Consider the following 27,500-nt stretch of genomic DNA (forward strand, 5'->3'; position numbering starts at 1 on the left):
GAGTTTTTCTCTCGCGTTTCCTCTGGTTTTCGTGGCGCGGAGGTATTTACACCGTGCTGGGGTCAGCACAACCCTGGGACTTATAAACACGTGTCTGAGCGCTCCTCGTTCACGTTCCTGCTCTTTTAAATACCCCTCTGCTGCTGCTGCGGCCCTATTCCCCCCACCCTCCCCCCCCCGCCTCCAAGGTGCTTGGAGCGCCTGGAAAATGGCAGCTGAACGCTAGCGCTGAAGTTACTGTCAACGTGGAACGGGGGCTTTTGGGATCGCGTTATAAAGGCCGGGGTTGTTAAAGTACACCCCACCGTGGGATCTCAGGAGGGTCTGATTAATAACGGACTGCTGTGTCAACACGACCTCTGACCTTTTCCCGGCGTGCTTCAGAGAGGGGGGGGGGGGGGGGGGGGGGGGCTGTTGGGCACTGAACCCCCCCAGACCTGGGAGCCTAAGCACAGGTCTACTGTGTGGGACACGCACGCACGTACAACCGCACGCACACACATGAGCGCACACATGAGTGCACGCCATAGCGCACACATACAAGCACACACACACACACACACACACATATTAGACGCAAGTGCACATGAGCACACGCGCATACTCGCCCACACACACATGAGCGCTCACACACAAACACATTACCACCCACACAAGCGCACGCGCACACACAAGCACACACAAACACGAGCACACACACCCACTCGGGCACGCACATGAACACACACACACACACGCACACGCACACACACACATAAACACACTCGCATAACCTCATTGACTGATGACACCCTACAGAGGAAGCGGGGCCCGTGAGAGAGAGCGAGAGATGGGAGGATGTTGGGTCCGCGCTCGGGCCCCGTACAGTGATAAACACAGGAAGTATCCGGGATGTCTTGGCTTCTAACCACAAGCAGCTGAAACCCCCCAATCTCCCACATCCCCATTAGGCTGAAACAAGAACGCAACCGGAGAGGACCATTCTGCTGGGAACAAGAGGGCGTCCGTGGGGATTATATATGTCCTGTCCTGGTTCCCTCTAGTCTGTGTTCAACTTTACGTCCTTGGGGGGGGGGGGGGGGGGGGGGGGGGGCTTTGAATCACCGCAATTGCATCTCACCACGTCTCAACCTTAAACACATCAAGGGCACGGCAGAGCGGCGCGGTTCGGGAACCAATCCTGGCAAACGCCCGAAATGTGACCATTGATTGCATAATGGCTTAGAGGCCCACGACGAGAATGTTCCTTATGGGATTCAGAGGAGCCCATATGGCGACCAGTTCGTGGTGACGGAGCTCGGCGATAAACGCAGCGTTGAAAACGATTCGCTCCGACGTATGAAGTTAGGTCTTCATCCTAAGTGACTCGGTTTTTTTTCTGTTGAAAATCGAAAACCGCACAGCCCTTTGCCTTGTCAAACCCTCTCAGGCTGGAGTCAATAATATGTGTATATTTTGCATTATGGACTTTATTATTTGTCATGTCTTGTTTGACTCAGCACTGAATAAACGAGGGCTGTTGCCGGCGGTCTACAATCATCATTGTCGTTGGTTTTCCCCCTGCGGTGCGTTGGCACTGTCTCTCGCTGCCTGGGATCGTTGTGTTATGTCTGCTCTGGTCCGCAGTGGAAACCACCGGGATGTCTGGAGGACGTTCGGAGGTCCACGCGCTCGCTCTGCCCGCTGAGGGAGGACTTCTCATGGTCAGCGCTCTAGTTATAGTGCAGGATGTAAGACCGCTGTGAAACCTTAGCAGAGACCACCCTCATTAAAGCTGCAGTATGTGTTGAACTCAGCCCCCTTTTACTTTCTATAAAGAGAGGGGGGGGGGGGGGGGGGGGGGGAGTATAACATCACTTCACTAGCTGCAGGAAGCACCCTATGGGTGTCTCTAGTCTAGGCCGACTAGAGACCGAGAGATGATTAGGTCACCATGTCTGTATAGGAGCCAAGTTGGGAATTGTGTGTGTGTGTGTGTGTCCTACTCTATCCCTATATTGAAGTCATACACAGAGTCCTGCTCCGCTGTTGTTAGGATCGTCCCACAAACAGACTTGTGGGATCGTTTCTGTTTTCTTTTGTACACACTTGTCTGAGACACACCATCTCCGTTGAATCCTATTCACTCCGTTCCTGATTGCTATACCACGCCTCCGCCCCCTGACCCTCCCTCTCTCCTAGACACTAGGTCGTGCAGGACCTTCCTGGCTTGTTTGCTTTCCTTGTGCTCACCCATGTCTGCCAGTCTCTCTGGCTACGAGCTAACTGACTGAATGTAAACATTCACACACACACACACACACAGCCCTCCCAGTCAACGTGTCATTAGTCACGCTGGGGTCCGCATTCACAACGACCAGCGCGCCGCGCGTTCACCGGCCCAGGCCGCTGTGTCCACGGCAACCACGGCAGCGTCTAGTCCGTGTGTGTGTGTGTGTGTGTGTGTGTGTGTGTGTGTGTGTGTGTGTGTGTGTGTGTGTGTGTGTGTGTGTGCAGGCATGGTCGGAGCATGCAGGCGTGCATGCATGCATGTCCACCGTCGCAGCTCGCGGCGTCTCCCATGCTCCGACTACAGCTGGCGGGCTTCATGCACGGCGTCCCCTCCTCCACCCTATAACTTAAACACGTCTCCATACACTAACTGATTGATTGCCCCTCCCACCCCCCTCCCCTCCCACCCCCTCCTCGCCTCTTCTACGGTTCCCCGACCTTCTGCGCTGAAGTCACCCCTTTCTTCACGGCTTCGGCACAAAGGAGCTCTATGGAGCGCAGATGTATAGCATGTCCGATAGAATGTCATCGACCACGCAGCGCCCCTGTCCCACTACACCGCCAGCAGCGCCACAGTCGAAGAGTGCTCCAGTACCGCGGGACTGTAGTTTTTTTTTTTTTTTTTTTACCTTTTCTTCGTTTTTTTTCTCTTTTCTTCTAAGAGAAGCAAGCTGTTGAATATTTTTGTTTTTTTTCTCTCGCTTTCTCTCGCAGCGAGACATGCTCATCTGGAAACAGTTAAGTGTGTGATTTAAGAAAGCTCCCTGCCCGGATTTCCCCCAACACACGAGTGCATGGGCCGCGCAGGAAAGCTGGAGAATTCAAACCATTAGGAGATGATTGCGTTCCCGCTACAAAACTAAGTCCTCTCTCAATAGTGTGATAGGGTTTTCGGATACTCAGGATAAACACGAACAGGATCAAATGCTCTGTGTGTCCTGCAGGCTGAAGGAACATGAGAATTGAGTACACTTGGATCTCTTTCCATTTTCAAACCCAATGTAACTCTCAGCTCCGTTTTACCACACATCTCGCAAAAACGGGCGCCCGGCTAGCATTGACCCACTTTACAGTAAAAATGCGTAAAAGATGCCGCGTCTGGCTTCAATTACTCCTCCCAGATTTCAAGTACTGTATCACCGACTTATAAAAAAAAGAATGAAAATACCACGGCGGTTGTCGATGTGGGTTTATAGCGCGCCGCTCTCTTGTTACTTGATATTTGCGCTTTGATCCCCGCAATTGACTTGTACCAAATTAAAGATTAGAAAAAAAGGGGGACGACTTATGAGGCCTTTTTCTTGGCTGGCTGGAGGCCTCTCTGTTGGCGCAGGGCTCCCGTCCCACAGAGAGGAGAACGTCCTCTTACAACGAGTTCCACCCAGAACCCCCACCGCCCACCACCCCAAACCCAACACGCCTCCCCTGGTTCGCAGGTCAGAGGTGTCCAAGCTCCAGCTCCCCATCGGCGGCCCTGACCCGGGCCCGCAGGAGGGGGTGGGCAGCCGGGCGGGACCCCCGTCCGACACGGACCCCCAACACGACGACCGCTGCTCCCCCACCGGCTGGGACGACCTGAACCCCGACAAAGGTCCGCCTGTGAAAACAAACAGTGTTGTGGAACTGATGATGATGATGATGATGATGATGATGACGATGGTGACAGTGGTGATGGTATGGATGATGATGATGATGATGATGATGACGGGGGTACTGATGATGACGGTGGTTGTCGTGGCGACGTCCAGCGGAGGAGCAGATGTTCCGCTCGGTGGAGGGCCAGGCCGCCTCAGACGAGGAAGAGGACAAGTGGACCGGGGAGCAGCAGAGGCAGGTGGACGAGGTCCGGAGGATCCTGAGCCGACTGTCGTGCTGCGAGGAGAGGTACAGTACAGCGCCTCGACACAAACACCAGGACCTGCGCAGAACAGGCTTAGGGCGAGTTCAGATCCAGCTCAGAAAAACCCGTTTAGAACCACTTCAGAACAAGCTTAGAACACGCTAAGAACCAGCTCAGAAGAACCCGTTTAGAACCACTTCAGAACAAGCTTAGAACAAGCTAAGAAACAGCTCAGATCCTGCTTAGAACCCTCTTGGGTCCAGCATAGAACCATCTCAGAACAATCTTGAAAAAAAGATTAGAACCGGCAGAGAGTCACTTTAGAACTCATGACAACCAGCTCAGAACCCCATAACAACCAGCCAAGAACCACTTTAGAACCACCTCACACCAAGCTTAGAATCACCTTAGAAACCCTTAGATCCACATAACAACCACCTTGGATTCAGACACAGATTGTTTTCTCCGTCCAAGTTAAGTAGCATCCTGACCATCTGTGTGTAATCTCTCTTCTGGGGGGTGAAACTGATGCTGGCATGCAACGCTGGGCTTTCTAGTTGCATGCAGAGGTAATAAGAAGAAAGGGCAAAACAATGTTTAGAGACATCGAGAAGTGAACCACATGGAGAAGATCCTTTGAGCAGCTGCGTGGTTTATTTATTTATCTATTTGTTCATTCATGCTTTATAGTTATTTACAGAGAAGCAAATAGATGCCTTTGTTCGGGCTTTGAATGTTAATCACAAAAACAGCCTAGAAAGTCTTCATGTGGTCCGCACTGCTTTGTCGACTGAATCCAGCTTTTGTATCGTGCACCACTTGGTGCACGTTACAAACGGCTCCTCTGACCCCTGACCCCTCCGAGCGTGTGGCGGCATGTGGCTCTGGAGGTAGAGCGGGTTAGTTGCTAACCGGAAGGTTGCTAGTTCGATCCCCAGCTCCACCTAGCTGAGTGTTGATGTGTCCCTGAGCAAGATACCTCACCCTAACTGCTCCCGACGAGCTGGCTGTCGCCTTGGATGGTTGACTCCGCCGTCGGGGTGTGAATGTGTGAATGTGAGAAAATATTGTAAAGCGTTTTGAGGGGCCACTGGTTGGACAGGCACTGTTTAAATGCAGTCCGTTTACCCTTTGAAGCAGGTGTGACGACCGGGCCTTCAGGAAGCTCATGTCCACGTTCGGCGGCGGCGGCGGCAGCAGCTCGCGGGGGGAGGAGAGTCGCAGCGCCGTGGTGGAGCTCCTCCAGAAGGTGACCAGGCTCCACAAGCAGCTGGAGCTCAGGGAGAGCCGGGCGGAGATGGACATGGACCAGGTCAGCTCAGATTGAATATACACGCGTGTTCAGGGAACCGGACAGTGATGACAGATGGGGGGAGAGCGATGATGTGTGGCACGGGACCGCACGCTGGCATCAGACCTGTGGGTGGTCAGGAGGTGTAATGCCCGGTGGTTAAGGTGCTGTTAGGCTGGGCCACAGAGTCCTAGGTACGGTACAGTTAACATGAACAACAACCGTCCAACGTTTCATCCACCCACCCACCCAAAGTCCTAAATAATGGGATCTATTGCAGGGTGTGTGTGTGTGTGTTAAACTGGATTAGAGGGGACGTCTGGGAGCGCTGTTATGAAAGTGGTGGTTTTCAAAGAAGTGAACCGCAGAGCCGAACAGACACCACGGAGTCGTGCTCCGCGACCAGGAGGGCTCCCCCCCCCTGTGTGTGTGTACACGTGCATGTGCCTGTGTGTGTGTGTGCGTGTGCACGTGCGTGGGCCTGTGGGTGAGGGTGCAGCTGTGTCTCCACCGGGCTGTGACCACAGAGACACTCCCCTCGTCCTCTGAGGGGATCCCACCTCTGGGGCCTAATGCCCGGGGCTCATTTGTCACCGCTGACATTTGCTGTTCACAACGCAGGGAAAACAAGACGGATCTCCACGGGAGGACTGAGACATAAAGGTAGCGTTATGGTTGGACGTTGACGCAATACAAGGGGGTTTACGGACACAATACGTCCTTGCGGACCCTCCTTGCATCCAGCGCAAGGGCTTGACGTGCCCCTCCCAAAAACCGTATCCTTGCGTCGAGACTACGCAGCACCAAGGGCTGAGATTGGTCCGCTAGGGTAAACCCGACTTAAAACCAAAACAGGTTCACGACTGCGTGGTCATTGCGTTGCGTCAACGTCCAACCACAACTCTACCCTAAAGTCCCCAAGAAGGGTTGTGGGACGGGTGGGAGAGGAGCCAGGCTCGACCCAAACAGAGCCCCATGTGAGGGCGTGCTCTGGGGCAGGCCGGGCGAGGTCAGCACCCGGCTGACCCTCGGAGCCCAGCATGACATCAGCTCTGTGGCGGGGCTGGAGTTCCCAGAGGGCCCTCTGGCAGGCTGAGACGCTGCTCTGCGGTCCACGAGTTACCGTTAGTGTCGAGACTCGAAACGCACTCTGGTTGATGTGTTTATGCTGGGCCGATGTCAGGGCTGACGTTAGGGGCTACCACAAGAACACAGTTAACTACGAAATAACTCTGGACGTTGTTCAAATGTCGGCCCTTAAATGTATTTACATTTACGAGGAGGTCGTAACCCCTGCCGGTAGGACATGTCGTCCTGTCCCAGATGGTTAGCCCCAAACCTGGATGCCAGGACAAGATGAACGAGGTGCTTGGAATGTGCGTGCATTGGACTTCCGGTGGAGAGCGTCCCAGTCTTGCAGTAAACTCTTCGGTCACAGCGCAACAGTGGCTTCGGTGAAGAAGTATCACATTTTCCGATACGGCTGCGTCCAAAAGCTCCAAACTTCTTGTCAGTGTCGTTGGGAGAACGAAAATTGCAATTGCAAATCGCTGTAGACCTCATGTAATCAAACAAACTCCTGACCTTCTTTCAGCCTAGGTGACCCTTGGCTTCATGCAATGGCCCTGAACTGCCTCTTCCCGGATACGGCAAACATCTTTCGGACAAGCCCACGCCACATGTTTACATATCCAGCCAATCCCGCCACCTTATGGCCACATGCAACCAACCTGATTGGCTATGAAGTCTGAGGACTGTGGCCCAGATCACAAGTCGATGTCTCTTTCCGTGCGTCCAGTTTCTATAACACGTTAGGGGTGGGAATCACAGGGTACCTACCGATACAATGCGATTCGCGTAACATGGCCCACGATACGATGATATCACGATACAGCGATTCTGCAACAATCTATATATTGTTAGTCAATCCTATAACGACACATCACGATCTATGTCTGAGTACAAAATGACCGTGAAATGGTAGAGTTCTGGATTTCTTTCTTTATCCATGGTTCAAACTGAGTATTTCAGTAACCGATCTTTGAAAATAATTCAAAATAACAAAATCAACATTTGGCGGCAGTGTATCGAATATCATATCGCGAGAAGAAGATAATTTGTCCGACACCTACAAGACATCCAGGGCTAACTTGTCCTCCTCTCCCAGATGAAGGACTCGTTGGTGCAGGAGCTTCAGCAGAAGGCGGAGGAGACGGAGCAGCTGCAGGTGGAGCTCCAGATGCTGGAGACAGAGCGCGTGCGGCTGTCCCTGGTGGAGGAGAAGCTTCTGGACGTTCTGCAGCTCCTGCAGCATCTCAGGGACCTGGTCAGTCGTCCCTCGGGGATCAGTCTGTCTAGCTTTATTTATACAACGCAGCGATACGTGTGGGGCGAGGGGAACAACACGACTGGGACGAGGTGGTGCTTCACATGAACATCTCAGTGGGATACATTTGTATGGCAAAAATCGACTTAAGGAATCGAATCAGAAAAGTTGGACTTGATAAGAAGGACGATAGCACCAGATGCTGCGTAAGAAAGAAACGCTTACTCTACTGGGTTCCTTCCTTTGACTTTCTGAAACTGACCTGAGCTGTGAGCTTTGGCCATCTAGGACATGAAAGCTTCTGTCAGGAAGAACTGTCCAATAAAAAACCCAGATAGAGAACCCAGCACTCTAATACAGCAGGCCACTCCTGTATAGTCTGCTGTTGGTTGATCTGCATTGATCTATTTTATCCCAAGTTGTCCACCCTCCTTTACATCTCTAGAACTTTCTCTCAGTAAAGTTGTGGGTTCAACTTCCAATGTCTGCACTCTTCCTGTAAGCATCCTTCAGCAAGACAACTAACCCTTACCTGCTTTTGGAACAAACGAATATCTCTAAAAGGATTTGTAAATGAATCACCAAACTCTTTGGAAAACAAGTGTCTGCTAAATGAACAAATTGTAGCTGTATGTGATGAGGAGGGTTTAGGGGCTTGTACAACACATGGTTTTAGTCGGGTGTGGGTTTCTCTTCTGGGTATTTTGCTCTTATGCTAATTTCGCAGCTGTCTCCATTCTGTATTCTCTCAGAACGTGTCCCGGCGGTCGCTGGGTAAGATCTTGCTCAGCACTCTGGAGTCTTGCAGCGACCCGCAACACGGTTAGTGGCTGTTAACCCGACTGTAATAAACTGTCACGTAGCACACACACACCCACACTCTCTCTCTCTCGCCAATAAAAACAATGCAAAAACTTGTAAACCCGTATGTCGCAAAATTAACATTTACTTTGTTAATTCTGGTTCACTTTCATTTCAACAATATTACTCCAAGTGTTGTAAAAAAACAACAACACGATGTTATTAAAGACAAACTTTGTTGTTGTGGTGTTGGTGGACGCCTATTTATTGTGACTCACACTTTGGCTGTCTGTGTTCAACCCAAACAGGGAAGGCCCACATTCTGGAGGTGCTAAACGCTCTGTATCACGAGCTGGCGGCCTGTGAGGTCCTCTCCTCAGCCGGCTCCCTGGAGCGCACGCCCAGCCAGCGGTCCCTGGAGGGGCTCGTCATCTCCTGCTGAACACCGCCGCCCCCTGCTGGCTCATCGGCGCTATAGCACTTATGTGCAGATGAGAATCCTTTATACACAGCCCATGGCCGTGTCTGAAATCGCTCGGTCACTGTCTTGTGCACTATTTTAGGTAGTGTGTATTGTTGAATATCACAAATCTGGTTCAGTGTATGACACACGATTACACTACATGTGATCAGTGTTTCCCTGCCCAATCATGCAACACTGCCCATGATGCATGAAGAGATCCATCATAGATCCCGAGTCCTCCTTTTCCCTTACAACATTCCTAAAGAGGGTACTATATAGTGTTCCTGTTATGGTGCTAAGGCAATGAGTGAACAAGTGATTTTAGACACGGCGCATGATACAAACACAGCTTATATGCTCTTATGATAAAGGGACCTAATGGACAATAATAGCAGTGATGGTTGAGTAATTGTAGATAATGTTATACTCTACTAATTCATATGTAACTCGGGCGTGGAAGCTCTGAAAAGGGAAGTAGCCCAGGGTCCTTATTGTGGCTTATCACTCTCTGTAGGGCGATAAATTGCAGGTACTTTTAATAACTTTGCATGTTCCAGCATAGTTTTATTTGCTGAGATTCGCCCCGATAGTATTTGGTTTTACATGTGAAAATGGAATAAGCTTAAATATGGATGTAATATTTTGTTGTATTGAAATATGCTTTATAATGGGCCGAGCTAACCAGTATATTTTACAATAATTAAAACAATTAAAAGCATTTGTGTCTTCATGCTTGTCAAGTTCTCTTCTTTATACTAAGGAAACCAATTGGTTGATAATAATTTGCACATTACTTACATCAAGTACATACATTTATTTCACAACATCAAACATACATCAGAGAACCGAAACTGTGCTGATGATAATATTAGTAAACACTACATAGAACATGCAACATAGAAGTCCAATACAGAAAGTTGGACAAAGAAACGCAGAGTAACAACGTTCCACAAACATATAAATATTCACAAGGCCAAGCAGAGAGGGTGTGGTGAAGGCGTTGTCGGTGTGTGGGGGGGGGGAGAGAGGAGATCATCACCAAACAACAGGCAGAGGTCTAGAAGATCGCCGCCACGTTCTCCGGCTCCACGTTGACCTCCGCAAAGCGCTTCTCTATCCCCTTGTGGAGGTTGCGCAGGGAGGCCTGGATCATGTCGAACAGCTCCTGGATAGAGGCAAGGCGAAGGGAATCGACGGCATGAGATGGAGGCCATCTTCCATCTCTGCGTTTACTCCTGCGATGTACGTCCGTACCCAGAGTCAGCACCGGGGCTTATTTACCACGGAACGACCGATATGGATTTTTTTTTTTTTCAGGGCCGATGCCGATACCGATTTTTCGGCAGCCTTAGCCAATGACCGATACGGGCTGTCGATTATCTTGAGCCGATATTTGGAGCCGATACTGCTCTTGCTCCCACAATTTACGTCATAAAAATGACACAATGATGTTAACGAAAGTTAAAAGGAACATTTATTGAACTATCTGTAAATCATGTCGGTAAAAAAAACTGGTATCGGCCGAAACAAATATCGGTCGATCCCTTACATTTGCATTTAGCATACGCTTTTGTTCGAAGCAACGCGCAATGGTTTATACACACATTCCTGGCGGAGTGATCCACGTGAGCCGACAGCCAGCACGACGGGAGCAGTCAGGGTGAGGCTTCTTGCTCAGGGACACCTCGACGCTCAGCTAGGAGAAGCTGGGGATCGGACCAGCAACCCCTGGGTTACAAGTCAACCAGCTCTACCTCCTGAACCAAGCCGACCCTAGAGTTCTCACAAATCGGCAGGCGCAGATACCGATCTATCGTTGACAGGCCGACATAGCGAGTCAACCGATACATCGGCTGGGCTCTGCTGACACACACCAGGGTCTGGTCCCGGAACGAGGGTCTGGGCCGAACGGCCGTACCTGTGCCTTGGCCGTGGTCTGGCCGCAGACGTCCCTCAGGTTCTGCATCTTGGCCCGGAGCCGCATGGTGTCTCGTGTGATCTCTTCGATCTGCTCCGCCTTCTCCTCACGCTTCTGCTGCACCTGGTCGCATTGCCTGCAGTGGGCGACAAACACACAGGCTGTTGGTACCGTGTTGGTATCTGCGGTTAGGTGGGTAACACCCCTTGCCCACTGCAGCCGTCATGCCAAATTTGTACCGCCTGCCAAATTTGTACCGGCACGTCAACAGTTGTCCGTTGCCAGGCAACGGACAACTGATTACGTAAGGGTTGTCCATTGCCGGGCAGGTTTCAAAAAAACATTCGCGCTCATGTTGCCAAAGACGAAATAACATAATACAGATAACGGATCGCTAGATAACACTTGTTTTTACTTTATATGTGTATTGTATTTAATTGTTTAATCGAATTTAGCTAGTAAACTGAGTGTTTAAAGCGGGTTTCAAAAAACATTCGCGCTCATGTTGCCAAAGACGAAATAACACAATACAGAAAACGGATCGCTAGATAACACTTGTTATTACTTTATATTTGTATTGTATTTAATTGTTTAATCAAATTTAGCAAGTAAACTGAGCGTTTAAAGCAGGTCAAGGACGAAATAGCACAATACAGATAACGGACTAGTGCGAATGAACGAGCTTGAAGGTTCGCGAATGTTCGCGGACCTTTCACGTCATTCGACGCGATCGTCCGTTGCCAGGCAACGGACAACGCGATCATCTGTTGCCAGGCAGGTTTGGAATGGATTACGTATGGATGACGCGCCCGGTACAAATTTGGCAGCCGGTACAAATTTGGCATGACACAGCCGTCCGTTGACGGATCTCCTTGACTTTGCATGGGGCGACCCCGAAGTGCGCGGGTCCGTCCGTTCCGTCGGCTCCGTCTCTTGCGTTCAGAAGTTGAGAAAATTTTAACTTTTCAGGCTGCGACGGATCCGTCAGCCAATCAGACTGCGGCTCCGTCTGCAAATACCACTCCCCCATCCGTCAGACGTAACAGTGTGTGTAATTACACACACACACACACACACACACGCACGCACGTGTCTCATTGGCGGGCCAATTTTTTTTTTTTTCCCAAAAGGCGAGCAGAACTCCTAGTGCTCGTTTTACACCAAACGCAACTTTTAGCCACTGGGGGACCATAGGCAGGCTAGGGGAACTCATATTTATGTAAGAAAACCTCATAAAGTGAGATTTTCATGCCATGGGACCTTTAACCAATAGCAGTAGTATTAGCACAACACGGCAGCATTAATGTAACACGTGTAGTAGTAATAGTAGAAGTAGTAGTAGGGCTGGGCGGTTATTTGAATTTTGATCGCGATTTCGATTTTAGCATCAAACGATCACAAAATTAACATACGGTAATCGAGTTTTTCGATTTGAAAATAAATATATATATTTTTTTTTTTTTATCTTTTATAGAAAGGGCAGAACAGCTGGATATATATATCTTTAGATTATGTTAGATTGGAAAATGTTATTTTTTACCATTTTGTGTATTTTTTTTAAGGCAAAACTTCAAAGCTCTCAGTTCCAACGTTTGTTTTGGGAGAGACATGCTGAATAAATGTCTTCAAGCTCAAAGACAATCATATGAATAATCATGATTTCAATATTGATCAAAATAATCGTGATTAGGACTTTTCCCATAATCGAGCAGCCCTAAGTAGTAGTAGTAGTAGTGGAAGTAGTATAATAACAGTAACATAATAGCAGTAGGACAAATAGTAGGAGTAGTTAATGTGTGCTACTGACCCCAGGACGTCCTGAACATGGAGGTGCTTGCTCTCCTTGTCCTTCTGCCGGCGGATGTAGCGCTTGGAGGCCTTGTCCATCTTCATGCCCTCGGCCCTCTTCATCTGCACCTCCTCCGTGCTCAGGTTCTTCAGCTGCTTCTTCAGCTTCTCGTTCTGCGCAAGCAGCTCCTGCAGCTGCTCACACACACACACAAGGTGCGCACACACACACACACACACACACACACACACACACACACACACACACACACACACACACACACACACACACACACACACACACACACACACACACACACACACACACACACACACACACACACAAAATTAGGGCCCAGGTAGGCAGAAAGTCTTCTTGCTGCAAGGTAGTTGGGGCATCTTACTAAAGCCCCAACGGTCCACCTAGTAGGCAGGCAGACTGTGGACCCAGAGGGTCAGAGGGCCCCCCCCATACTGTACCTCCTCGTTGAGCTGCTTGCTGACGCCCAGCGCGCTCTGCAGGTCCTGCAGCAGGCCGTACATCGTCTGGATCTCCCCCCCGCTCTGGTCCAGGCCCTGCACCGTGTTCTGGAGCTCCACCAGCCGCACATCAGCCGCCTTCTGTCTCCCACGACCCCCGCCCAAAGACAGCGTCAGTGCCCTCACATCGCCATGCCGACCCCCGCCCAAAGACAGCGTCAGTGCCCTCACATCGCCATGCCGACCCCCGCCCAAAGACAGCGTCAGCGCCCTCACATCGCCATGCCGACCCCGCCCAAAGAAAGCGTCAGTGCCCTCACATCGCCATGCCGACCCCGCCCAAAGACAGCGTCAGTGCCCTCACATCGCCATGCCGACCCCCGCCCAAAGACAGCGTCAGTGCCCTCACATCGCCATGCCGACCCCCGCCCAAAGACAGCGTCAGTGCCCTCACATCGCCATGCCGACCCCGCCCAAAGACAGCGTCAGTGCCCTCACATCGCCATGCCGACCCCGCCCAAAGACAGCGTCAGTGCCCTCACATCGCCATGCCGACCCCGCCCAAAGACAGCGTCAGTGCCCTCACATCTCCATGCCGACACATACTCCCATTGACCGGCTTAAAAGAACCGACACTTTGTCACCGAAGCACTCTGTGACTTCCATTTTTGGAAGGTGCTTTTTAAACACATATTTGATACGAATTTATACCCTTTTCTGAGTTTATGATTCCTGCACTTTGAGATGCATCTTCATTGTTAAACGCACTTCATGTAAAGTGCTTGTCAAAAGAGTGCAGCTAAATAAAAAAGAACACAAATAATAAAAAGCTTACATAATAGGCGTGTTCATGTTTGTTTTTTTGAGTTAGATATTATTGTTCCACTGTAAAACACTTCCTTACGTCCTAATCGCTTCCCTACAGCCAAAGACGAGGCATTCTCACAACACAATCACACTTTTAAGGACATAAATACACAATAATTGAATACCAGAATATAACCCAATAGATATTCTCCCCCCTGGCTACGGCGCTCCCCCGACTCACGATGGAGGTCTTGATGACGCGCAGGTTATCCCTCATCTTCTCCATGAGGTTCTTCAGATCCTCAGGCGACTCCAAGACCCCAGAGCGCAGCCGGATGATTTCCTCCTTCAGGGTGCTGACCTCCACCTTGGTGTGGGCCTGGGGGGGGGGGAAGCCAAGTGAAGGTGTAAAGCAGTGCAGACGGGCGTGGACCCCATCAGCTGGAAGGCCCTGATGGGGTGTGCCTGAGGCGCGTTGCGTCCTCTCGCCATGTGATCTTAAGCGTCGCCTTGCATGGCGATGGGCGTGTCTTCATGGGCTACTGCGATGCGTCTGTGCCATGGTTGAATGATGGAACGGGAATAATGGTGGTTTCGCCACGACAAGTCTACGTTTACCTTTATATTTACATTTAGCAGACTTTTATCCAAAGGGACTAACAATATATAAGTTAATTTGTCAGAAGAAAGAAACAACAACATCCCTTTCACAGCACAACTGTTTGCACTGATCACCAGTCACAAAGAGAGAATCAGTAATCAAGAAAGAAAAGTTACCTACCACTTTCTGAGTCTGCTCGGCTATCTTGGTTTTCCACTCTGCGACGGTTTCGTTCAGCACGTTCTGCAGCAACAAAGAACAAAGTCCTTCTTCAGCGGCGGTTTGAATACAGCGGTCAGTGTGTGTGTGTGTGCGTGCATGCGTGTCGGCCTGTGCGGCATTCTGTGTGTCCTCCCACCGCTTCCTGGTACTCCTGGGTGCTGGTGGCCTGGAGCGCCGAGAGGGCGGCCGACAGCTCCCTGTCCTCTGCCTGCATCTCCGGGGGGATGGTGCTGGTGGAGTAAAGCACTGTGATGACCCCCACCGGACCGCTCGTCTCCACGCTCAAAACACTCACAGCTAACAGCTGAGCAAACGGTGGATCGGCTCACAAATGACGTTTTGTAGTTCATGTCAAAAGCGACTTCACCTTAATCCTAGGTCGTTTAGGCGATACTATTTGTAAAGGGGCATGCAGTGAATGCAGAGACATGACATCATTATTATAATAAAGCAATTCCATCTCCGCTCACTCAGCCTCACGATGGAGGTCTGAAGAACAAACGTTGACTATTGTCTGAACTGAGCTGACGAGTAGCTCATCTTTTGGGGTCACCTGGGACACTTACGTTAGAATTTCGATCTTCTTCTCCGCCTCTTTTATGCCTCGGGTACAAGTCTGCAACCTATCCATGTCGACTCTCTGTGGAGAAAAAGAAACCATCAAAAATCAATATCCACTTTTACACGCTATCAAAAAAGCCTATCCCAGCAGAGGATAGGCTCTGGCAGGGAAAGACAGACAGAGTGAGAAACAGACAGAGCGATAGGAAAAGAGGCAAAGAGAGAGAGGAAGAGACAAAGGGAGCCCTAGGCATAGAGGCAGAGAGAGAGAGCGAGCGATAGGCAAGGCATAGAGCTAGAAAGAGAGGCAGAGACAGAGAGAGAGCCAGATCAAGATCGAGAGCCCCAGATTGTGACCACTCCAACACTGGGAGCGGTTTGACAAATACTCACAAATCTGGCCACGTGCTCCTGGGATATCTGCATCCTCATCTTCCTGAAGTAGATGAAGTTCATGATCCCACTGAGGATCGACATGGTCTTCTTGGCCTCTGGTGAAGGACAGAGAGGGAAACGGTAAAGCCCTGCTCTCCAAACTATCCAGTCACATCCCGCCACACCCACACACATCCACGATGAGATATGCGGACATTGATGCTCACCAACTTACTTGGTGCCAGCAGGTCATTCAGAGAGAACTCTTTGACGAAGCACATGGCCACGACCTGACGCCTGGTGGGTACACAAAGACGCATGTTTTTTTCCTGTCATCATCTTTCTCTAGGGTTAGCCTCATATATATATATATATATATATTGCTTAATAATATATAATAAGTGCAAAGAAACTCACATGAGCAGGTAGATCCTCATGATCGATGTGGTCACCTCATGATAGGCCGGATTCTGGATATTCTCCATCAGCGGAACCTGTTTTCGTGAACAGAAAATACAAAGTTGTATTGACTAATACAAGGGGGGGTTACGTCTGTTCTTCAACGCGTGTGTGCTGTATCAGGAAAGGCTAACGTACCATGTTGTGACACTCGGGCCTGAAGCGGTACAACACTTGCAGTATCCTCATGTACAACCTCTGGACCACCTCGGGCTGGAGGGGGGAGAGACCAGCAGGTGTGTTAACACACAATAAATGATGACTGTGGTGATCAACACCACTATGCTCTCTCTCACACACACACTTTATTTATATTCACGTGTGTCTCACTGCACTGCCAACAATTTACGTTCACAAATATATACTTTATTCATCCCAGCAGAGAAATTTAGGGTTGTTTATTTATAACACACTTAAATTGTCAACTCGAATCAAAACTGGTCTTTAAATGTTAACTGGTTCATCTAGGAAGTAGTTTATAGAGTATAAGAGAGGGATTCATTAAGAGGAGGCAAACTATTCTTTAAATGTTAACTGTTTGACCTAAGGTAGGTAGGAAGGTAGGTATTTAGAGGGTATAGGAGAGGGCATCAGATCTTTAGGGTGTATAGTACCATGGGAGAGGTAGTTTAGGGGGCATAGTACTTTGGGAGAGGGGTTAAGAGGGTATAGGCACCCTGGGAGAAGGGTTAAGGGGTATAGTACCTTGGGAGAGGGGTTTAGGGGGTAGAGTATCTTGGGATTGGGGTTTTGGAGGTGTAGTACCTTGAGTTAGGGTTTTTGGGGTTATAGTACCTTGGGAGAGGGGTAAGGGGGTATAGGTACCTTGGGAGAATGGTTTAGGGGCATAGGTACCTTTGGAGAAGGGTTTATGGGTTATATGTACCTCAGGGGTTCAGGGGTTAAAGTACCTTGGGAGAGGGTCTTTAGGGGGTATAGCACCTTGGCAGAGGGGTTAGGGGTTATGGGTACCTTGGGAGAGGGCAGCAGGTCCGCCTTGGTGAAGTGCTTCGCCTCCTGCGCCGTGAGCACCTCGGTCCGGAAAAATAAGACGATGGCATCGACCTTGTAAATGGGGAATGTGTTTTCACTCATGTCGGCGTTTCAAAAAGCATCCACTAATTCCACTGTAGATGAGTGAATCTACGAGTCAGACGGCGACACCCGGGCAGAGTATTTTGAACGACAACAAAATTGGCGCCTAAAAAAGGACTTCCGTGTTGTGGTTGATCGACGGTTCTGATTGGCTGACTTGTCTTCTTCTGTGGTGGAAACGTCAGGTGGCGAGTAACAGCCTAGCGTCCCCCTGTAGGCGGAAGACCGTCGATGGTATTCGCGTTTTTGTGCTCTTTCAGTTTGGTTAAAATCCTGGATACATAATCCTACAAAGAATGTTTCTGTTACCGATTATCAACTATGAAATTTATTTTTATTTTCTCAGGAAAGATCTTTTTTTATATGATATTTGAGTGGCGTCGTTGTTCATTCTGAGGCCACATGGTGGCGCTGTCAATCACAATCACGTGTCCTAACGCACAGCAAAAGAAGTAGAAGAACCACATGACATAATAGGGAAGTCACTGACATCTGCTGACATATCGAACCACTGCTTAACCAGTATTTTATTCCTGTCTCCTCACCAGCGAGGAGTTACTCTGCAGATTTATTTTAAATGCATTCCATTATATAGCCGGATTATACACTGTCAAACCGATAGAAAGACGTGTGGATTAATGCGTTGAATTGTTCTCCTTGATGGTAGTTCAGGTTTTGTATTTTTGACGATGGCAGTCAGCTGGGTCGAGAGGGTCGCCTCGTTCCTCCGGAGTCCCTCCCGGTTCCTCGCCTCCACCACGGCGGAGGTGTTCCTGGTGGAGCTGCTTCGGGAGCAGCGAGATGAAAGGGTGACCTACGACGTGAAGGTAAAACACAATCACAGCTGCACATCTTTGATCTCATCTCATCTCTCAGCTCATCTTCAAACCGCTTATCCGGGGTCGGGCCGCGGGGACAGTAGCTCTAGCAGGGGGGCCCAGACTTCCCTTTCCCGGGCCACATTGACCAGCTTTGACGGGGGAACCCCGATCTGTTCCCAGGCCAGTGAAGAGATATACCCTCTTCACCTAGTCCTGGGAGGCCTCCTCCCCGCTGGTCGTGCCTGGAACACGTCCCTAGGGAGGCGCCCAGGGGGCATCCCTACCCGATGCCCGAACCACCTCAACTGACTCCTTTCTAAGCAGAGGAGCAGCAGCTCTATCTTAGATGCCCATGACAACTCCTAGATTCATGATCTTTACTCTGGCATCTATATTCAATCCTGCCAGGTCGCGTTGTGGTTTCCAGCGTCCAGTGCATACAAATAATGTGAAAAAAAAAAAGTGTATATTTTTGAGAAGATGCTGCTTTTTGTGTGACCACTAAATCAATCGATCAACGTTTTTATTCAATGATTTTTATTCTCTTCTCCCAACGTAGCTCACTATGCTGTCCCCGCTTTGTGAGCATCCAACGCTGCTATGCCCGTCTGCCTGCACGGGGGAAGAGACCTGCCTGGAGCTCATGTCTGTGTTCTCCCACTGCCCTCCCAAGTACACAGAGTTCCGCTGTCAGCTGCTCCTCACACTCACCACAGTGCTGGTCAGCACCGGCTGCGTCAGCGCACACTCGCACGCCTCCCGCGACTTCCTGGAGCTTCTCCTCAAGCTGGCCCAGGACACGTACTACGACCCCGCGGACGTGCCCTCAGCGCTGCGGTCCACGCGGGCCGCGGCCTGCGAGTGCCTCCGCGAGCTGGAGGCCTGCTGCCCCAGCCTCCTCTCCCAGCACCTGGAGCTCTTGAACGGACTGAGGCAGCAGGAAAACCCCAGGCACCACCAGGCCCTGAGTGGCCTGTACGCGGTGGTGCTGAGGAACGGCGTGCATCTGCTCGCCCGGCAGGCGGGGGCGGGGCCAGAGGGCCTGAAGGCGCTGCTGGGAGGGAACGCGGCGGTGGCGTGGGAGGCGGAGCCCGACTCGCCCGCGCTGACGGACAGGGCGGCCCCGCTGCCCTCGGTGCTGGGGCCCTCGGGTCTGGGGCCAACGCTGCAGACCGGGCCCGACTGCAAGGAGCTGCGCTCGGTGCTCTCCTCGCTCCTGGAGGAGTCCTACCTGCTCACGCCGCTGTCCCAGGCCGCCCTGCTCCACGCGCTGACGGAGGTCGTCGCCATGGTTTCCGGCGTCTCCCCGGCGATATTCAAGGCACAGCTCCTGAGACTCCTGGGCACCAGCAAGGTACTCTGACCCGAAGTAGCCCCCCCGTTTTATTTGATTATCCATTACTGGCCATTTTTGATGTTGACCGTATACAGATATCACAAGGGGGCGTGTTCGCTAAGATGTAGGATGGATGGATCAGCCTACCAGCAAAACTGGTAGGCTGACCTGTCGATCATACTTACGCGGGTACAGTCTCACTTAATAGGTGACTAAAGGATCGGTTTTGAAAAAGCTGGTAAAATCTAATGAACATCACGTACGTGATGTTCATTAGACTTTACCAGCCTTTTCAAAAATGTGAATACGTCATTTTTAATTGAGCCAAGCGTACAAAAGTGAGTCTTTGTGCCGTGTGCAAGCGAAACGCGGTCTCTCATCCGTCCGCTCTCATGGTCCAGGTCTGCCTGTTCCACTGCACCCTGCTGATGAAGGCGGCCTTCACCGACAGCCTGTTCAGCGCCGAGGACGAGGCCTTCCTCCTGAAGCGGCTGGTGGCCCTCTGCCAGCACCCCCAGATGAGCACAGCCGCCCAGCTCTTCTACACCGACTGCCTCGTCCACTTCCCCGAGAACCGGCCCATCGGGGCGGCCGACGGCGGGGAGGCCCTGCCGGTGCTGCTCACTCCCCGGCTGGCCGCCTCCCTGGTGCCCACCGTGTTCGACGAGCCCGCCACCATGCTGGCCCGCCTCAACGTGTCGGCGCTCGTGCACCTGGAGGAGCACGGCGCGCGGGAGGGCGGGGCCGCTGGCGGGGGGCTGGCGTACCTCTGGGAACACCTCCTGCTGCGGCTGCACGTGGTGGAGCACGGCGGCGACCGGGCCGCCGTGGTCACCTTCTTCCGGGCGTCCTTCCTCTTCCTGTGCCACTTCGGCCACGTGGAGCGCCACGCCGCCGACCTGCGGCGCCGGCTCTGCGCGCTCTACCTCCGCCACTGCCGGCTGGCCCCGCACGTCCTCAACCTGGCCGACCGCGCCCAGGACGGGCCCGTGCGGCCGGGCTGGGCCGTGGCCCTGCTCCGGTCCCTGCAGGGCGTGGCCGTCTCCGCGGGGGGCGACCTGGCGGCGGTCTCCCAGAAGGACCTCCACTGGCACCTGCGGGTGCTGGCGCGCGTGGCGGAGGAGGGGCAGATCGGCCAGGGTAGCACCGTCGACTTCCTGTTCGCCGTCGCCACCGCGGCGTCCCCCCCGTCCCGGAACGAGGACTGGCGCCTGGGCAGCGACCTGCTGGCCGTGTGTCGCCACCTGCTGGCGCACCCGGGGCTGGACGCCCTCCTCTGCCCGCTGGCCGACGTCCTGCAGCACGTGGCCCGTCACCACGGCGACACGGACGTCCGGGACCACGCGCGCCTCTACTACTCGCTGCTCACCGCGCTGTCCCGGGAGAAGCTGGCCGGCGTGCTGGCCAACGGCGGCGGCGGCGCCAATGGCGGCCGGCAGGACAATAAGCGCGTGCTGTCCGCCATGGTGGTCGAGAGCCAGGACCTGACCAGCGCGCTGACCATCCACAAGGCCCGCACGCCCGTCTTCCACCTGGTCGCAAAGGACCGCGCGGGCGGCTGGGCGGAGCCGACCCCAGCACCCGAGGACGACGAGGCGGCGGCGGCGGGCACGGAACCGGGAGCGCCCGACGCGGACGTCCTGTCGTCCTACAGGTCGCAGCTCCTCAGCTCCGGCGCGGCCGCCGAGATCGCCCTCTCCTACGAGCTGCGCCACCTGGACGTCGGCCCGGCCGGCTTCGACCGGCTCTTCAGCCTCCGCCTGCACTTCGAGCCGAGCGCCGGGCGCTTCGCCGCGCTGGCGGACGTCTGCGTGCCCCGTCTGTTCCGGGAGGGGGCCTCGGCGGCGCCGCCCGCGGTGACGCTGACCCTGCGTCCGCGGGCGCCGTACCCGGGGACGCTCCGCTGCAGCGCCGTCTTCACCGCGCAGGACGAGCTCACCTGGCACGCCGCCCTGCCCGACGTCCACGTGGCGTTCCGCCAGCTGTTCAAGCCCCTCCCCGTCCCCGCCTCCTGGGGCCCTGCCCTCCGGCTGCGGGCGTTCGAGCGGCTCTGGGACGAGTTCTGCTCCGACGGCGACGGGGGGAGCGTTGGCGAGGGAGGGGGGGGGGACGCATCACCGGACCGCGCCTGCAGCCTGTTCTGCGGCCGGCTGGGGGAGGCGGAGCTTGAGGCCCTGCTCGAGGAGCACTTCGCCCCGTTCCGCGTGGCGGACCCCGGGGACGCGACGGGACACAGGGTGCTGCTCTTCATCCCGCCAGGCTCCCACGTGCTGCTGAGGATCCGCCCCCAGGAGGACGCGGTGCAGTTCCACATGGCCACCGACAACTGGAGGCTCCTCCCCCACGTCAACGACTTCCTGCTGAGCGTCACCGACTGGGAGGCGCGCAACGGCGTCGACAGTTGACGCGGTGGCAGTTGACGGCGTGGTCAGTTTGACGACTTTTGGCGGCGTTGACAGTTGACGGCGTGGACAGTTGCTCATGGACAGTTGACGACTTTGACAGTTTGACGTCGTTGACAATTGACGGCGTTGACAATTGATGCCGTGACAGTTGACGACTTTGACAGTTTGACGTTGACAGTTGACGACTTTGACAGTTTGAAGTCGTTGACAGTTGACGACTTTGACGACATTGACAGTTGCTCGTGGACAGTTGATGCCGTGACAGCAACGGCACAACTCGCCTCAACTGTTTTTAATGATTCAGAATACTTTTAACCCAAATCGCTTCGTGGCCTTGACCATTTCGTTTAAAACCAGTAGGATGATTTAAAGATAACTGACTGCACTTTGATTAACTCAATAAACATGAGGGAATGAAAGGCTGTGAAATTAATTTTTTAAATTAAGAAATGACTTGATTAAGACTGGATAGTTTATTGTGCAACTTAAGACATTGTGAATTCATTATTGACCTACTCGCCATGACATCACATACAATGACCATAATCAAGTCTCCTTTCACCAACACTTAAAAATGTCTCCCTGACTGTTAAGGAAAACTAAAAGTTTGCTGTTGAATGCCGATGAATATTAATAAATATAGCTGTAACTTGCTCATGACAATATGATTTTGGCAGTGGTTCAAACAGACAGATCCTAACAACAATGCTACATTAACGAGAGAGACTTCGACAGCCAAAGCTGCCACCTCAGTCCAGATCCCAGAGTTTGTATGCATTGAACTCATTAAAACCTCCATTCTAAATTATTAAAATATATTTTGAACCGTTTACATCCATTCAGAACCATTATTTCCCCAGTCCAGTTTCTCTGGCTGTGTCGTTACTTTCCGATGCCTTCGAAGTTGGGCTCTATGCAGGCGGGCAGGGCGGTCTGCCTGTTGATCAGCTTGCTCATGATGGCGAGCTCCGCGTCCTTCCTCTCCACCTGCGCCAGAGGGGTCCACGACATGTCGTGCTGGAGCTTATAGCCGGCGATGAACTCATGAGGGCAGCTGGCACCCCATTCCTAGGGGGGAGAGAGGGGGAAACAGGTTTAAGTAAAGCCTGCATCCTCCGTTTCAGTTTAAAGGGGACCTATTATGCTTTATTGACTTTTATCTGACCTATAAACTTAGTTATAATGATTGATATTCATGTTTAACCATACTAAAGTGTCAAATAATGACGTACATGCATACGTATTCCCTGCTGACAGTCTGGGGTGGCACTCGGGACAACGTTTCGATTCACTTGTTCACATTTCCGGGAAATCATCTACGCAGAGGCACTCCTGCCGCGCCCCCATATGCCTGGTCAAATCTGCCCGCGCGCGCACTTCAAGGAAGGTAACCAATCACAACGGAGTTGGGTTGGCAGGAGGGGGGCGAGGGGGCGGAGAAGGACGAAACGGAGCGTTGACGGAGAATGCTGAAAGCGCCCAGATGAGAGGAAGGGTTTCCCGAAAATCTACATCGTTTTTTGTGCATGGTTGAACATGACTATCAATCATTATAACAACGTTTATAGGTCATAAAAGTTGAAAAGCATAATAGGTCCCCTTTAACAGAGTATCATGCAGAACAGCAAACACAGAGAGTAGCCTCCTCTGTTAGCTTAATTTGTAAGTGACTTTGGATGAAGGCATCTACTAAACGGTGACTCCTGTTTTACACAACGAATTTCATATCGGCGCTAAAGTAAAACCTGTTCAAGCTTCTTTGTTTAAGCCGACATTCGCAGCATTTTCACACAAACCCAACCCCTACCCACACTTTCTGGCGTTCATTATTGACATACTGCAAGGTCAATCAGCTAGACTTTAACCCTGACACTGAACATAACAAAATCACACACACAGCATGTCACTAGCATGTGTGTATGTGTAACCTGTCATTTCAAAACGTTTTGTAAGTGCCACTCGGGCAGGATAATCTAGTAATCATTGTGTCTACAAGCATAAGGGCTCTGGGTTCGGAAACTCTTTTCTGCAGCCTGCCTGTAGGCATGGGCATCTTTGAGTTGAGGCCTCAGCCTTAGTGCCAAGCATTTTCATTATTGCTTTGGAGCTGAAAGTCTCCTAAAATGATTAAATAGCTAATCTTGGATACACATAGTTCACAAATTTCCCTGTTCAGGTAAAACATGTAAAGTTGATCTGTATTGCCCTTAAGGAATTATAGCCTAAGGCGTTGACATGGATAATTGTCATGATATATAATGTGCCAGGTAATAATAATTTCCTGGCACTTTTTGACGTGGCTTCATCGTTTGCAGGCTGATTTCAATACACAGAGTAAAGGTTGTTGAGGCTGACCTGAGGGGAGATGATGGAGAAGTACTTCTGTCCAGACGGCCGCTGGTACAGGAAGTAGAGGTTTCCAGGCTTCTTCACAAGGTTGCAGGCTGCATGGTGGAGGTCCGCATCCTTCTTGGCATCTTCCAAAACCTTCACAATAAGAGCGGACACAAGAAACCAAACACTGTTACACACAACATTCATTTATCATCCACTAGGGATTATATTTTAGGTTTTATTCCAGGTAGATGAGGGGGATCTCTGGATGAAATATAAATTCAAACACAACCATGAATCCTGGCACCAAAAGCTTTTATCACACCTGTGCAACCAGAGCATTCAGCGTCAAGCGATGTTAGTATCAACGACAAGGCTTGTTATCTACACACGTCGATGTTTCTGTTAGGTGACAGACAATTAACTGAACCAATCAACCACAGTTCTGCAAGTTCCGAAGGCCTACCTTCCTGGCCTGCTCCTGGAGGTATCTGATTTGGTCCGCGATCACAGTCAGCCTGTTGCAGGCGTTGGCTTTGATGAAATCATCTCCCTTTAAAAGCAAACACAACAAGCCATGGTATAACTAGATGAATACCCAGGAGCGAATGGATAATCACGAGCCTTTAATAAATCTCAAAATGTTAAAATTCTAGTAAGCCACCAAGTTGACGACACCAATGCAAACAATCAAGTGAGCCGTCATTAGCAGCACTTTGGTCATTTCAACAGCAGTCCCTTTTGCTCTGGGCTTTTAGCGACGTGGTTACATAATTATATAAGATAGTATTTCAGATTTATTTAGGTAAAGGCCAGAAAAAAGAGACATTCGTCATAATGTGTCAGTTGCATATGTGAATTAAAGTTGCTATTTACCCCAGGTTCCACAGTTTAATCTCAATATTTGCTGCTTGTAATAGCAGCCTATCTTGATCATTCATACATTCTATAATAGATTATATTCCCTCTGCCTTAATTACGCGGATAAAAGCGCAGAGAAATAAACGTGTACTTTTTGCACTTGTTCGGCCAGCGACACCAGGTCGGTGGGTGCTCCGAGGCGGTTGGTCTGGTAGGCGCTGACCAACTCCAGGCCACTGGGGGCGCTGCTGCTCTCCACTAAAGTCACTGCAAAGCAAGTCAGACACAAATATCCATTACAATGATGGCCATTTAGCCATTTAAAACCAGTTTTAAACAGAATCACAGTAGGAAATAAAGCCACAGAGCTAATAATCGCATATGAAATGCATTGGTGGAGGAGGGCTACCCAGTCTAAACGGGGATATGCATTAGAAAGTGGGTAATGGGGGGTAACTCAATGTAAACAAACGTAAATAGCAGGGGGCTGGAGTTAAGTAACGTTGGACATGCAGCTGCTATAGCTCAGGACACATGGCAATACAAATACACAGATCATACTGCTGAATCAGCCCTTTATTGCAGTTTGGTTTCCGAAACTATCTTCTGTCACGCCAAAGAGAAATACCGTTCATTTGATCGCACTTTAATAAACAGCATGCCCCCATTCAACTGTTATGTGACTACCCCAAAATCACCTCCAGCACTCTGAGACAAGTTACAAAACCCCATATGTTCTGGAACCAAATAGATCATTCCGCGTGTTGACAGCGTTATTCATTGCTCCTCAAATAAAAACCTGGTTGTAGATAATCCTACTTGTCCCATGTGTTAAGGGCGAATACATAACTCACAGGAAAGTATTGATCAATTCATTATTGCATTGAGATCACCGATCTTTATTTTCTTACCTGTAGCGGTTTTGTCAGGCTGATTCGGGAGGCTGACCGTTCTGTCCATTTTATTTTTTGTGTTCCTTAGAATTATTACGCTAAATTAAAGCACCGATCCGTCAGCCACCCACCGATTGATCGAGTTAAAGCCAGTTTGTTGCACAACAGCAACCAGCAAGAGCATTGGAAAAAGGCAGGAGCATGTGAAGAGACTTCGCCCCGCGTTCTGATTGGACAAGATCGTCCAATGAGTAACGTTGGCGTAAATATGGCTTCATATGCATATGATTTCTGAACGTCAACAACTAGAAGATGATACAGAGATGATCGATTTCAAACCTTGAAACCTCTCGGTGATTAATAACCAATTTCCTGCAATAATGACCCAATTTAACCGATGTTGAATATTAATAAATTATCGAAAACTGCAGGGAAAAACTGATTTCTAGACAATTCATGCCTATTTGCATACCGTTTATGATGTACGCTAAAAAACTGTTCCCAGTGATTACATTAAATTATGTTTTACCTTTCAAATATGTTTCTTATCAAACAGCCCTTGGCATCTACACAAATAGTATAGATGTATGCCTATACATAAGGCCAATACATATAATACATAATAAGGCAATAACTCTTTGTTAATTACAGTTTTCCTCCATTGCATACACAGAAACAATGGAACTATGCACACAATTCTTAACAAAAACGTTAAGCTCATCATTTAGCAAACTTGACACAGGCCTCTGCCCTGATCAGGACTGGGAGCGGGATGCAGACTGATGTAGATCTGTTTCACCGCATTTTATAGTCTTATTATTTTTTTTTACGGGCCTACAAAATACTTTTTTTGAAGTCAGGTCACCTGAACATCTGACTGTATTACAGGTATAAATCAATATTAACTTTGTTAACTTTTGTGTACTGATTTAATCATTACATCCCCCGAAAGACGGTCTAAACATGTTCTTACTGTAATGTTTTTCATTTTACTTATCAGTGAGTTTATAGGTAACATTTGTGTATTCCTATCACTCTAACAATGTTGCAGTATCAAAAGTGCAGTATGACTCTGGGAAGATGGGTTGTGAGTTTAGCCCATTGGACCTCATTGGATAGACATGCATTGTATCCTATTCTGATACAATTGTTTCAATGCAATATTTATATGATATATATTCACAGTATTGTATTACAATATGGCAACAGCCTTTATACTGTATGTAGCATACAATTGCAACCTATTAAACTATAAAAAAGGAAAACATTTCTACACAATTGTATACATTTGAATGGCCTCATGAAGCTTTTTTGATGGTGGTGTTTTAAATTTATCACACCTGTGTGTAATTTATGCTCTGTTAGAGATATTCATGTGATAGCTGTGTTAATCGTTTTGGAGGAGAGATCAGTTTCGAAAAAAATAGCTGTGGTTTCAGGGAATGTGTTTCAACGATTGGGAAAAACTGTAATGACTAACATTAATTAATGTATGTCACTCCCGATTCAATACACAAGAGGGCCCTGTTGCCTTTGGCTTCTACGGCTCAGC

The 27,500-nt window shown here is 50.3% G+C and overlaps 4 protein-coding genes across 5 annotated transcripts in view; 2 read left to right on the forward strand and 2 right to left on the reverse strand.

Moving 5' to 3' along the window:
• Positions 1 to 9,721, forward strand: part of efcc1 (EF-hand and coiled-coil domain containing 1) — a 16,835-nt gene extending 7,114 nt beyond the window's left edge. Inside the window, exons 3-8 of one of the 2 annotated variants that reach the window (XM_030374273.1) lie at positions 3,708 to 3,862; positions 4,020 to 4,155; positions 5,249 to 5,423; positions 7,570 to 7,728; positions 8,481 to 8,550; positions 8,838 to 9,721. In XM_030374273.1, coding sequence (XP_030230133.1) covers positions 3,708 to 3,862; positions 4,020 to 4,155; positions 5,249 to 5,423; positions 7,570 to 7,728; positions 8,481 to 8,550; positions 8,838 to 8,971 — 829 coding nt within the window. In that variant the 3' untranslated portion in view covers positions 8,972 to 9,721. The remainder of the gene's footprint in view (positions 1 to 3,707; positions 3,863 to 4,019; positions 4,156 to 5,248; positions 5,424 to 7,569; positions 7,729 to 8,480; positions 8,551 to 8,837) is intronic. The other variant, XM_030374274.1, reaches the window with a different exon arrangement.
• Positions 9,722 to 9,786: 65 nt separating this feature from the next.
• nuf2 (UF2 component of NDC80 kinetochore complex) lies at positions 9,787 to 17,426 on the reverse strand. The gene is made up of 13 exons (XM_030374285.1): positions 17,176 to 17,426; positions 16,342 to 16,416; positions 16,162 to 16,238; positions 15,980 to 16,041; positions 15,763 to 15,860; positions 15,375 to 15,448; positions 14,945 to 15,038; positions 14,767 to 14,829; positions 14,227 to 14,364; positions 13,179 to 13,319; positions 12,718 to 12,893; positions 10,911 to 11,046; positions 9,787 to 10,157 (listed from the first exon to the last, which is right to left on the reverse strand). Exons 1-13 carry the CDS (start codon positions 17,296 to 17,298, stop codon positions 10,050 to 10,052), a joined length of 1,365 nt encoding a protein of 454 aa, XP_030230145.1. The 5' UTR covers positions 17,299 to 17,426; the 3' UTR covers positions 9,787 to 10,049.
• A 344-nt stretch (positions 17,427 to 17,770) lies between these two features.
• Positions 17,771 to 22,513, forward strand: ap5b1 (adaptor related protein complex 5 subunit beta 1). The gene is made up of 3 exons (XM_030374270.1): positions 17,771 to 18,125; positions 18,679 to 19,473; positions 19,857 to 22,513. The coding sequence occupies exons 1-3, from the start codon at positions 17,988 to 17,990 to the stop codon at positions 21,858 to 21,860; spliced, it is 2,937 nt and encodes a 978-aa protein (XP_030230130.1). The 5' UTR covers positions 17,771 to 17,987; the 3' UTR covers positions 21,861 to 22,513.
• c13h1orf50 (chromosome 13 C1orf50 homolog) lies at positions 22,315 to 26,178 on the reverse strand. Its single transcript, XM_030374296.1, has 5 exons — positions 25,967 to 26,178; positions 25,207 to 25,322; positions 24,661 to 24,747; positions 24,216 to 24,347; positions 22,315 to 22,928 (listed from the first exon to the last, which is right to left on the reverse strand). Exons 1-5 carry the CDS (start codon positions 26,013 to 26,015, stop codon positions 22,743 to 22,745), a joined length of 570 nt encoding a protein of 189 aa, XP_030230156.1. The 5' UTR covers positions 26,016 to 26,178; the 3' UTR covers positions 22,315 to 22,742.
• Positions 26,179 to 27,500: the final 1,322 nt, after the last annotated feature.

This window comes from Gadus morhua, chromosome 13, assembly GCF_902167405.1.
Source record: "Gadus morhua chromosome 13, gadMor3.0, whole genome shotgun sequence".
Classification (NCBI taxonomy): Eukaryota; Metazoa; Chordata; class Actinopteri; order Gadiformes; family Gadidae; genus Gadus; species Gadus morhua.